Raw genomic sequence first — 12,565 nt, 5'->3', positions numbered from 1 at the left:
CTGCGAACCTAAAGCTTCTGAGCAACCTGCACTTTCCCGAACCAAAAAAACAAAGTACTACAATTTTGACCATCGCTCATTCGGTGCTTTTATAGCGGAAAATTCAATTGAGGCAATAGAATTCGAGTATTTCCTGCTCCAAACAATGTCGACGATCTAATAGAGGATACCCGGCTCAAAGTGAATTCTGGGCAAGCATGAGAAATACAAAACATATTGCCGGTGAGCCAAAGTCCATCCAATGTCTAAGCTGGCACTTTGTTATCACTACCTTTATGAAAGGCCGCTGTCGAACGAATGTTCAGCCAGGTCTCGCTCACTAAAATCAAGCTGAGAAATAGAATGTCTAACTAGACTTTTTAAGCACACCTCCACGTGATGTTAGGCCTGGCCAGGAATGAAGGCTGCTACAAGGATTTTAAACCAGCCAAGAATTTCTGTCCAGCTTAAGCTCTAATATTTTGTATGGGCCAAGCAAGTTTTTTTTTTTGATAGCGTTATTTATTGCCTCTGGGCATAAGAGGAGTTGGGAAGAAAAGAGAAAGAAAAGAAGAGTGGGTGGATGCTAAATGAATTCGGCATTCCGCGGAGCACTCTAAGTATACTGTTAAAAAACAAGCAGGACATGCTTGCTCAAAGCAGGTGAGCAAAGTCGCTCGGGAGCATGTCGTGTGCGCCCCGCTGCTTTCGACAAAATTGAGAGGGCACTGTATACATGGTTTCTCAAAGTCCAAGCAAAAACATCCCCGTGGATGGCCCCATGTTAATGGAGAAGGTCAAATGGTTTGCCACGGCTCTTGGCGAAGAGAACTTTTTCGGTAGCACTGGGTGTTTGCAAAGGTTTAAAAACTGCTGCGGCATTGTGGGAAAAACCATTTTAGGCAAAAGTGGTGCTGCAAGCAGCCAGGAGATGCAGCAGTGGCTTTCAGAGAAGTGGCCGAAGATCGCTGCAAAGTTTTCACTTGCCGAAGTCTTCTGTGCAGACAAGACTGGTCCCTTTTGGCAAATGCTGCCGAATAAGACACTCGATCTCCGTGGGAGCTCAGTAACGGTGGGAAAATGAGTGAAGTGCGTGTTACAGTTCTGCTTGTGGCAAACATGGATGGCTCGTGCAAGCTGCGTCTATTTGTTATCGGAAAGAGCACGTCACCGCGCTGCTTCAAGAATTGCAAGCAGCTTCCCGTCCGCTACGGCTGTAATATAAAGGCCTGGATTACACGCCAACTTTTTGATGAAAGGCTGCAGGCTTGGGACGCTGAGTTGGGCAGGTCGGGCCACCGAGTATGCCTTCTGTTAGACAACTGCTCGGCCCATCAAACTCGGGCCAAGGTATCACAAAGGCTTTCAAGGTAGGCTACAGAAGGAGACTTGTTCAACGGCTTCTTTTAAACCTCCATATGGGAACTGATCTCCAGATTGACCTGCTCGGCGCCATTCAGATGATTACCGGCGCTTGGAACAACGTAAAACAGGCCACGGTAGCCAACTGTTTCGGCAAGGCAGGCCTTGAAGTGGCTGGAGATGAATGTCCTGAAGCTTTGGATAACACTGCTTGGAAGATGCGTTTCGCGACTTGTCCCATTATCCCGGCGTCGTCCTATCGCAACTTAATGTTGAGGACTTCATCAACACCGACAGCGAAGTTCAGGCTGTAGCTGACCTCACTGATGAGGTCATTGTGGCCGGAATAGCTGGCGCCCAAGAAGGCGATTCCAGCGACGACGAAGACAACTTGTTCCAGAAGAGATGCACCCGTGCACAGCCGCTGAGCTGGCATCAGCGTTCTGCCTTATTCGGCGTTGTTGCGATGAAATGGAAAGTACCAAGCTGTCGTACCTCGACTGTCTCGAGAAGATCAAGACTGGTGTTTTCAACTTCATTAATCACAGCCAAAAGGAGTCGAAAATTTGCAATTTTTTTTCTGTGACAAAGTGTTTTCACGTTGCGTGCCATGACTCTTGCAATCGGTAGTAAGCCACAGCTTGTCATGATCACGAGATGCGGGTTAAGCCTCTATCTGTATATCGAATTTTTGCTATATCGAACTATTTTCCGATCCCCTTAGAATTCGATATATTCGGGTTCGACTGTACAGTGATTCACTTCCGCAGGGACCCAACTACTCCTGCACAGAAGCAGGTGTGCACTCCTCAGGGACATCTCCCGGTGCGGAGATAGGTCACTGCAGATCGCGCTATGCTAAAACTGTTTTTAAAATGTTATCCTACGACTAAAATAACATAACCTTGCAACAACCAGACTGAACGCAGCCGCGCCACGAATTGCGTGCCGCCACCGCATCCAGTCCAGCCACAGTCTCGAAAGTTTCGATTCCGGCGTCGCATCCGTATGGCTGTGACTCCTAAAAGGGATGCTAGCAGTAAAATCGATGCCCACTCAGAACTTCGCGGTAGTGTGCTGTTTCCTCACTTCGGCCAAGCAAAGACTTTGAAGTAAACACTGGCACTATTTGTAAATGTTTGTACCATGCGCATTTTCGGCGCACCCTCAACGCCACGGGATGACCAGAATAAATCTGTGTGTGCTGCATGCCTATTTTGCTTCTGTTTTCATTACGCGGTGGGACAATGTGCCCAGCCAGCATGATGCCCGCCTTCATATATGTACTAAGAACTGATTGAAGGATTTATGGAAAAATTGCGGTTTCCGCTATTGCTGCCTAATGCAGAGGTATAGATCATACGGGGTGCCCGAGAATTTTGTTTGTAACAATCTTGTTCATAAGGAAATTTTGCTCATACAGAGTTTTGACACACGCTTGGCGCAGATTACTCGTAATTTGTAGTAATGTAGCAGTATGCAGCAGGTTTTGCTTTTTGGCGCAATTGGTGCAGCAATCACATCACTATAATTGCCCTATATAACACCCACAAGCTTCCACTCTTGAGGACATTACGAATTGCACCAGCTTCCCAGTTTTTCAACAAACTATACTTTCACACCAGCACTAAGCTAAAGACCCTCTATAGGTATCAATAAAGTTGCACTTCAAGCTAAGCCTCGAGAAACTCACCCTGAACAGAGGCATCAGCTGTCCAGTCCAATTCAGCAGCACTTTGAACGTTGATAAGGTGTTGTGAGACGAACAGGTCTCAGCCAACGCTGATGCATCACTTTCTTCCAGCTTTTGCTGCTGCACTGGCTCACCCGCCGCTGCTGGGAGTGGGACACAGTCGGCTGCTGCTGGTTCTAGATTGGGCCGAGACAAAGGTTGTTAAGGCACATTCACAAAGACAAGTTGCAAAGGTCATGTGGCCACTTTTGTTGCTAAGCAAGTCACAAACAGTTGCTTTGGTTGAAAAGTAACTGTTATGGGCAGTCGCTGCTTTGCGAATGGAGTTGCAAAGCTGCTGAAAAAAAGGAGCAGAGCCTCTGAAGTGACACAGTGCATGTTTATACAGTCGAGCCCATTTATAACGAACATGAGCGTCACGCAGCATCCGTTCGTTATATCTCGAAGTTCGTAGTAAGTGGACCACAGCTTTAAAGACAGTTGCTTGTCAAAACATATTTTTCTTTGCGAAAAAGTCCAATATGGACGTCTGTTTTCGCAGCGCAGATCCGACGAGGGAGGTTTCCAGTTTAAAGCAGAAGCGCGCTATCGCCGAAGCCCTTGGCATAGACAATTTGTCTGAGGCTCACTATGTAGCCCATTGCTACAGGCGCGCTTATGGGTGCTGGGTGCGAAGTTTCACCCTAATCCGATACCTCCGCGTCACTCTCGTCCCGCACTTCAGAAACGATGCCCTCCTCCGTGCAAGGTTTTGCGGTGTCGGTGTCATCATAAACAGAAATAAAATCATTACAACCAATGTCATAACCCCCCCCATTCTCGGAGTCGACGCGCTGCCATAAATCACCGCCGGGCTGGTCATCTTCCGAAGCATCAGGCTTGGCATCAGACACCGTTTCGACGAAGCCGGCCTTGCGGAAGCAGTTCCGCTCGCCAGTGGCCGTCACCTCCGCCCAGGCTGCTTTCCTCACCTCTACCGCTGATTACAATGGCAAATGGGCACGGTGTTCCCGTCCACCATCCCGAATTACAACTATGGCCCAAGATTTGAACGAAGCCATCGAAACGTCCGCGCCGCAACATGATAAACAAGATTTACAAAAGTGCGCGACGGGGTAGACATGCAATGTGCACAGGTGGCGATCAAGCCAATCAAGCTAAAGATAGAGGCGCACAGTGCCAGTGGAGAGACCAATGAGGGGCGTCCGTGAGCGTCAGTGCAGCCACCTCTTGGCTCCCACGGAAGGCCTGCTTCACAGAGCGTGGCCTCTGCAATTGGCATCGGCGGCGGCGCGGTTGATCGCGAAGGACATGCACGGATTTGCAAGAGAGTGAGGAGAGGGGAGCGGAGTTGCGAGGAGGGGCGGGGAAGGCGCGTCGGCGCGGGAAGGGTAGCTCGCTTCAGAGCGGTATGAAACGGGGCGGGCAGTTTGCCTGGGATGAGGCTCAAGAAAACATGCCACGCGCCGGGCGCACAAAGGGGTCAGAGGCAGGTTATCTCGCATGGCAGCGCCAGGTTTACGCCGTCCGTTCGCTGTAACCGACCAGCAGGGCTTAATGACGTTCGTTATACATGTGATTTTGTGCCACTGAAACAATGTATATTTTGGCGGTCGCACAGGTCTCGTTCGTTATAAGCAAAAGTTCGTCTTAAGTGGGGCAGTTATATGTGGGCTCGACTGTATCTAACTTCAAAGTGCCCGTAAGCGTGCATTAGACAAGTGCACTTCGATGCAGCACTCAACATGGCAAGCAATCATGGAGCCTAACATGAGAAACAGTTTTACTAGTGCTTTTACTCTCAGCAATAACAGAAATTCTGTAGCACCAGAAGAACAGTACATTATTTTCAAAGAGATGCCACATAAAAATCTGAACACAAGAGAAGAAACAAAACTACACTGCTACCAGATGACTACCCAAGTACACATTCATTATATTACATTTTCTGAGGGGATGACAGTATATCGCATGCTTCACAGATGTGCCCCTGGCCATACTCAGCGCATGCAGAGCTGCGTGCTGGCAGCTATGATGTCATGCCACAGATAGCAGCACCAGAGACAATTGTGCAGGCAGTGTTCATCAGACACTTCATCTCATTCTGTGGCGTCCAAATACTAACAGTGAAGGCACAAGTGGGGATGATGACTTGGGTGGACAGTAACCACCAAACCGAGCGCGCATGTGGTTAGAGGTGTAAACATATGCTCTCGGGTCATCAAGCAACAACGGGCAGCCACTGTCCCAAATATGGTGCCCAGGTAGCTGGGACCAGCCAAATAATGAGTGCATATGTTGCTCTTTAGGTGTACAGTTAAAACTCGATTTAATGAAGTTGAGGGGAGCCGTGAATTATTTCGTTAAATCGAGAACTTCGTTAAATTGAATGAGGCATTTCTTGGGCACATAATTCAGTACATTCGATTACAGTAAAACCTCGTTAAAACATACCCGCTTAAACAGTACTTTCGTTTTAAAAGTAGTAAAGTCAAGTCCCCGACTGAGCACCCATTGAACATAATGCATTTTGCATCCGCATAAACCGTACCAGCTTATCGCGGTCGTATCGGTTAGCACGTACCATTTTCACTTTTCGTCGCACTCGCGCGTGACGAATTCACGCCGGTAGCACCGACCCAAAGGACGGTTCGGCTAGCGGCGCAACAATCTTCCCTAAATACCGCCGACGGGACGGCAAGCCACACAGCTAATGACAAATTGGCGCCAAAGTTGGTAATGATACAACTAGCGCAATCTTTGGGGGTCCGTATGGTCATCGTCATGACCCCCTGCGCTACTTTCGAGTGGGTAGCGCCAACACCACGACCGGCGCCGCTAGCGCGTATGAAAAGAAACAACAAAAATTCTTACTCGACAAGAAAGGCCCGAGGGGACTACAAATTTATTTTCCGCCAAAGAAGTCGGTGATCTTTGAATGCGTGCGCTTTGTGAGCAACGGCCGCACCGATTTCTCGTAGGTCTGAAGTGTGTCCAGCGCATCTTCCGTCCCCTCGTGTGCGCCGGCAAAATGTCGCAGCAGATCGAGAGCATCCATCACCTGACCTGGTGTCGGCACGGGAGCTTCGGCACCTGCAGGGTTGTCGGCAGCGTCTTCAGCCGTCACTCCCTCCACGCTTCCTACAAGCCGCAACATATCGGCATCAGTCAAAACTTCCGTTGTGACTGCGTTTGCGTCGGCGTTCACGTAGTCTGAGAAACTTATGCCTGAGGAGTGGTCTTCAGCGTTTTTTTGCGCGAGAGATTCCCCGACGAAGTGGCGCGGAGGATGTCATCTTTCCCTTTCAATATTGTGGAGAGAGTACTCGCTGGAATGCCATGTGATGCAGCCACGTCACATTTCTTCTGTCCACTTGTCACAGCACGAATTATGTCCGCTTTCTCGTCCAGGGTAAGCCTTTTTCGTTTCTTGCAGGGCTCCATCTGCTAGTCAGGAGGGTTAGCGGCGCGCTTGCTCGCACACACCACGTCCGCGTTCACGATAGCAAGGCTAGACAGATGGAGGCCTAACAAGCTGAACTTGACAAAGACGTGCGTTCAAAGGCACGGGGAAATCCGCACAAGAGCGAACACAGAGCACAACACACAAACACACACAAAAAAAACATGCGAACTGCAACAGCGCCGTCTATGAGATGTGGCACGGAACTTTTTTACTGCTGGCGCCATCTCGTGAGCTCGACTCAAAATTAAAACTCGTTTTGCGCCGCGCAGTTTGAAAAAAGCGACGGGATGAAGATGCTCCGCGCTGTTACCGCTGACTCGCAATCAATAAATTTTGGGGTGCTGTCTACAAAATAGACCAAAAATTAACACTTTTTCACCTTTATTTCTCGAAAAAAGGTTCGTTAAATCGGGACAGATCACGGAATCGGTTTCGTTATTTCGGGTTAGTCAAAGCATTGAACCCTATGGGCGTCTGAGGGGGAATTAGGATACCTTCGTTAAATCGGGTTTCGTTAAATCGAGTTTTGACTGTATATGCAGAAGCAAGATAACAATGCAGTCCCTACATGGCTCAGCAAAAGCATTACAAACTCATCTACTGGTTCTACTATACAGAGCCTGGGCTCCAAATGTTCCACTACATAACTAAAAGTCATTTCCAACAGCCCTTTGGCCTGCGATCAAAGTGAGACTACCTTCTGAACTATGCGAGACACACGCCTAACTCATACCGTTCTTCGTTTCTGACCCGGCACAGTCACCAAGATACAGGCTATGCGTAGCTTTATCAGAGCCATGTTTTGGCCTCTCGCTTCTAAATCGCCCTTTTCGAACTTGTCCTTAAATCCACGTCTAAGAAATGAGCGTTAACATGTTCACTGCGGCAGTATTTTTGGAGCGCTAATTCCAGTAAGTCATGGCCTGCCGGTGGGTCACCCTTAAACTTTCTCCGGTGCAGCGTGACCCATCAGTGGGCCACCAGCACAACTTGGTATTCGTGCCACACAGCAGGGATACACGTGACCCACCGGTGACGCACGATGCAGTGAACGTGTTAAGAGAGATTTACCCTCCTGAGTTAACTGAAGGTACCCCTCTGGAATAATAAGCAGTAGATATCCAAAAATTTTCTTGCAGTGTCTTCAGCTTTGTGAAGAGCAAAGTGAACATCATCTAGAAGGTTCATTTTCGGGGAGAAGTCTGGTTTTACCTGAAAACGAAGGGCCCTAGTTATACCCTATGGTATTACATTATAAGGAACTTCTGACCACGAAATAGAAGCCAGAAACCATTTAATTAAAAGAATAGTAAGCAGCATAACTTATAGGAATATGTTGCAGCAGGCTGACAAGAAGGAACATTATACTAGGTTCGGTATACTGGAAATACGGGAACTATTCCATTATACAGTTGCCGACGGATTTTTCAGACTCAGCGAGACCCGGAAAATGGTCCAAATAAATAAACAGTCCGAAAAATCTGTGAACTTCAAGAAAAAACACATTCCTGTGAGAAACAGGCTTTAAAAGTTGCCACTCATCACTTTTAGCTTGCAACCAAAAATATTAGACTGCACCTGAGCCAGAGTTATGCTTTAGTCATGTCTTCACCAACTCAGAATAGCGGGCAGTGCAATGAGGCTGGAGCTGATGCCACAAATGAATACACGCGCTGCGCGAAGCAAGAATGGTGTGTCCATGGGCAACGACAGTCATAAAGATCGAAAGACAGAACCTCCGTGGCGGACACTGCAGCTGTCCTGTCTTCAACGTGATCGCACTGTATGCCACCTTGACGGCAAAGCTCAGTTAGGGTGTCTGGAAGGAGAGGTGTGAAAAATGCGGCACGCTCCCCATAGACAGGAGTGGCCCATTTGCGTGAATGCTGCTAGGGCCAACCAGGGCGCTGCAGTCGGAGTCGCCAGCAGCGTTCCGGAGGAGACGACGGAGCAAAGGCAGTCTGCGCGTGGTTTGCCGTGGTTCGTCGTCGTGTGTTTCAGTGCGGTTTGCTGCGTGTGGTGCTTCTTTATGCTTGCTGCATGCTTGCAGAATGCCATCTACGTCTACGAAAAAGGTTTGGAGATGGTGCTTTGCTCCCAGGTGTGATTCCCGTTTTAAATCGTGCTCAGAAAAAGTGTTGATTTTCCGTCCGCTGGCTAGCCCTAATCTCTTCTCGAAGTGGGCGCTGCTATTCCCAGAGCCGACAATTCACTGCAGGAGAATTCACTTATCTGTGAAAGACTGTTTGACGCATGTTACGAACTTTTAGCACTTCTACGCATGCTGATGCTTTGACAAAACTGGTGTAACAAAAAACAACGTTCTGAAGCTCTCTAAAGCTGAAGCTATAATGGCGTGCGACACATCTCTCAACTTTGTGTTCATGGTTTGACAGCAGCAGTCTTCCAAGCGCTGATTTTTCTTGCTTTTCTTGTCTGTCAAGAGGTACATCCGACAAAAATTCCTGCACATTGTGAACGGCACTGAGCAAGTGATCCCGCGCGACGTTCCAGTTTTAAGACAGGATGCAGTGCCTACCCCCTTTAAGAACCTGCCGAAGTACATTTCTAAAACATTGCCGATGGACAGGAAGAGGTGGACAAGCAACTCGCAGAACTGTTCCATCGAATGAGAAGTGCACAGAACCAGCAAGGTCAGCATGTTCGCAGGAATTGTGCAGAGGCAATAGATGTTGAGGAAACGATTGGCGGCGATTCAGCCAATCACTTCATATACAACCTGCCGCGTCCATCGGAACGCTTGTCTATCCAGACATACAAGAACAAAAATGCAGTTTCACACTAAACTGCAGAGTACTTCGGCACCGAGATTCCACCTTTTTTTTTCCAAAAGATTCTTTTGTTCGATCGGCAAGAAGAAAAAGCCGAAGTAAAGTGCAGTGTATTTCCATCAGGCCTCTTTCATTTTCGACGCGACATTCAGTCCAAAAAGAAGAACAGGAAGTTAGACTAGCTTAATTTCATTTACGTTTTACGTAGGCAGCACGAGGCACCCCACAGCAGGGCCAGCGGATTTTCGTGGAACAAGTGCTTGGAGAGACTCTGAAATCTCTCGCCGCGCCCTGTGTGATAGTTTAATGATGCTCTGCCAGGTAGAAACGCAAAAAAGAGATGCCAGAATAAACTTCCCGGATAACCCTTGCTTTATAACTATCGCATTCACCTAGGAGAAAAAAAAATACTCCATATATAATGGTGCAAAACACATTCTGCCCGAGGAAAGGTGCACGAAAGCGCACTGGCTTTAAAAAACATGCATAAAATGCGTGCTTAAGCCACCTGAAAAATTGCTTAAAGTTCGCACAGGTCCCCAAAGATGCTGTTGTGTTACCCCATGCTCGCAAACCACATGACAGCAGTCGCACAATATAAGCTTCGCGATGTCTAAAGAACTGCGCAGGCTGCTATAACTTCGAACACTAGGTAATGTGCATTTCCACTGCAGTCTAGTCCCTCCGCGCGCTGACGGCGCCCCTGACAACAGCGCCGCCGCGCGGCATTCCCAGCCGGTTTTCACACCTCCCCTTCCAGACACCCTAGCTCAGTGTGCCAACTCAATTGGCAACAATGAAGAACAAATAGCCAAACCTATCCAAGTCCAAAGAAAAGAACTTTCACACTCCACAGAGTCATAAATATCGGTCACGAATATGCATGTTTCTATAAGGTGCGTGATGGTTCCTCAACGAAGTCCGAAATGTTGCACAGGTCTGTATCATTGAAGCCCGAAAAATCTGTCGGCTACTGTAGTGTGCTCACATGTCATTTATTTTCAAATGCCTTCAAAGTACCTGTCAAGAAAAAAGTTGCCTGAAGGAAGACAAAACAATAAATAAAGCCAAGATGTTTTACAAATTACGGGAAAAAGATAAGGAGATACAGTAGCCGACAGGTAATTCGGACTCCAATAATTCAGACTTGTAGGATATTTCGGACCTCGATGAGGCACCATCAGACACCCCATAGAAGCGCATACATATTCGCTATGGATATTTCAGACTTCAAAAATCCATAAGTTTGATTTTTCAGACTAATTTCAGTCGCCTGCGGGCCAAAATCAGCCATCTTATCGGCTTTTCGCCAGCGCAAAAGGCTCCATCTTGGATTGAGGTGGATTTACGCTGTAGTTGGATTGGCTTGACATACTTTCGGTACCTCATTGTTGCCAGTAGAGGTCCCTGCGATCTCTGACACTTCGAGATGACAGCCGGATTGCCATCGCCGTCAACTTGCTTTTGTCGCCGACGTTGTCGCGGGCAGTTATCGCTTGTCCCATACGTTGAAAATTTGTTGTTGGGGGAAGGAAATTGTGCAGGAGCTATCTCACATCTCGGCGGGAAGGGATAAAGGAGGGACTGAGAGAAGAAAGGAAGAAAGAGGTGCCGTAGTGGAGGGCTCCGGAATAATTTCAACCACCTGGGGATCTTTAACCTACTCTGACATCGCACAGCACACGGGCGCCTTTGCGTTCAACCTCCATCGAAACGCGGCCGCCGCGTTCGGGTTCTAACCAGGGTACTCCGGATCAGTAGCCGAGCGCCCTAATCCCTGAGTCACTGCGGCGGGTCTCATATGTTCGCCATTCGCCGTTTCGCCACTTGGGTTTCTCTGACCGCATCGACCGAGTGGCGCTCAGTCTTAAGTTACATCCGTTCGCCGTTTTGAACGAAAAGTGCCTTATCTTTGCGTGTGTTTGACGAGCGGTGTGGTGTACACTTGGGTTGTGGATAACATGGCCCCGCCGGGTCCGTCAAAGAAGCGTGGGAAGTATTCCAACTACAGTGAAAGCTCGTTAATTCGACCCCCGTTAATTCGGACAATCGGATAATTCGACCTGCACGTATGGTCCCTACAATTATATATAGGAGTCTATGGGGCAAAACTCTCGTTAATTCGGACAAATTTTACCGCCCATCGGTTAATTCGACCTAGTTCCACGGCCCGCCAAGAGCGGCGCTACTGTAAAGTTGGAAAAAAAGAATGTAGCGTAGGCCATCCGTACGGTCATCGTCATCAGCAGTGCGAGAGAGGGCGAGGGAAGCAAGGTTAGCAGTGGCCGAAGCGCCCGGTGTCTTTCTTTGTGCTTCGTTGCCTCTTGCAGTCGTGCTCAGTCGTTGTGTTAACCCTATCTTCAGCAAATCTCGTTTTGGCGTGTGTAGTCGTTGCCCCATGTTTCTTGCTGCTACGATCGCGGTTATTGAACCCTAACACGCCTTTTCTGGATATTGCGTGCTTTGCCAGCGTGTTTACTGTGCTGTTTTCGAGTGCGTAGCGCGCCGTGCCTGCGCGCCTCGCCATCGCGTCCTGCTCCGATGGCGACACCGGCAAAGCGGCCGAAGTACAACCAGGCGAAGGACCTAGACACGAAAGTGGAAATATTGAAGGTGCTGAAGGATGGTGTTTCACGCTCCGACGTGATGGTCAAGTACGATGTTAAAAGAACTACCTTGGCCACTTACGTGAAGAATGAAAACAGCATTATGGAGGCGTTTGACAGTGAAGCCTACGGTGACAAAAGGAAACGACTGCGGACTGCGGCCCACCCGGAACTCGAAGAAGCCGTAATGCGATGGATTAGAAACGCACGTGAGGCCTACCTCCCTGTGAGTGGGCCATTAATTTGTGCCCAGGCTGAAAGGTTCGCCACAAAAATGAACCTTGAAGAGTTCAAAGCTTCTGAAGGTTGGCTTGCTCGCTTCAGAAGCCGTCACAATCTCACTTTTAAGAGTGTGTGTGGCGAAAGAGCATCCATGGACGAAGACAGGATCGAGGAGTGGCGGATCACCGGGCTTCGTGAACACCTAGCTGCGTACGACGCTCCGAATATATTTAACGCCGACAAAACAGCGCTTTTCTTTAAAGCACTCCCGGATAAGACGATCACCTTTAAAGGTGACCCCTGCACAGCAGGGAAAAGAAGCAAAGAAAGGGTCACTATGCTACTTGCCGCCAACATGACGGGAACAGAGCGTCTGCCTTTCCTAGTGATCGGAAAGGCTCAGAAGCCGAGGAGCTTCAAGAACGCGCGGCGCCTTCCGGTTGAA

At 48.6% G+C, this 12,565-nt stretch overlaps 1 protein-coding gene across 1 annotated transcript in view; it reads right to left on the bottom strand.

The window, feature by feature from the left end:
• LOC144116012 (uncharacterized) overlaps positions 1-12,565 on the bottom strand; it is a 51,546-nt gene that overhangs the window by 16,848 nt on the left and 22,133 nt on the right. The window contains exon 6 of the mRNA XM_077650671.1: positions 3,035-3,210. Coding sequence (XP_077506797.1) covers positions 3,067-3,210 — 144 coding nt within the window. The 3' untranslated portion in view covers positions 3,035-3,066. The remainder of the gene's footprint in view (positions 1-3,034; positions 3,211-12,565) is intronic.

Source organism: Amblyomma americanum, chromosome 1 (genome assembly GCF_052857255.1).
Source record: "Amblyomma americanum isolate KBUSLIRL-KWMA chromosome 1, ASM5285725v1, whole genome shotgun sequence".
Taxonomy (NCBI): Eukaryota; Metazoa; Arthropoda; class Arachnida; order Ixodida; family Ixodidae; genus Amblyomma; species Amblyomma americanum.
The sequence above is the reverse complement of the archived record's forward strand: the minus strand, read 5'-3'. Positions and strand labels throughout refer to the sequence as shown.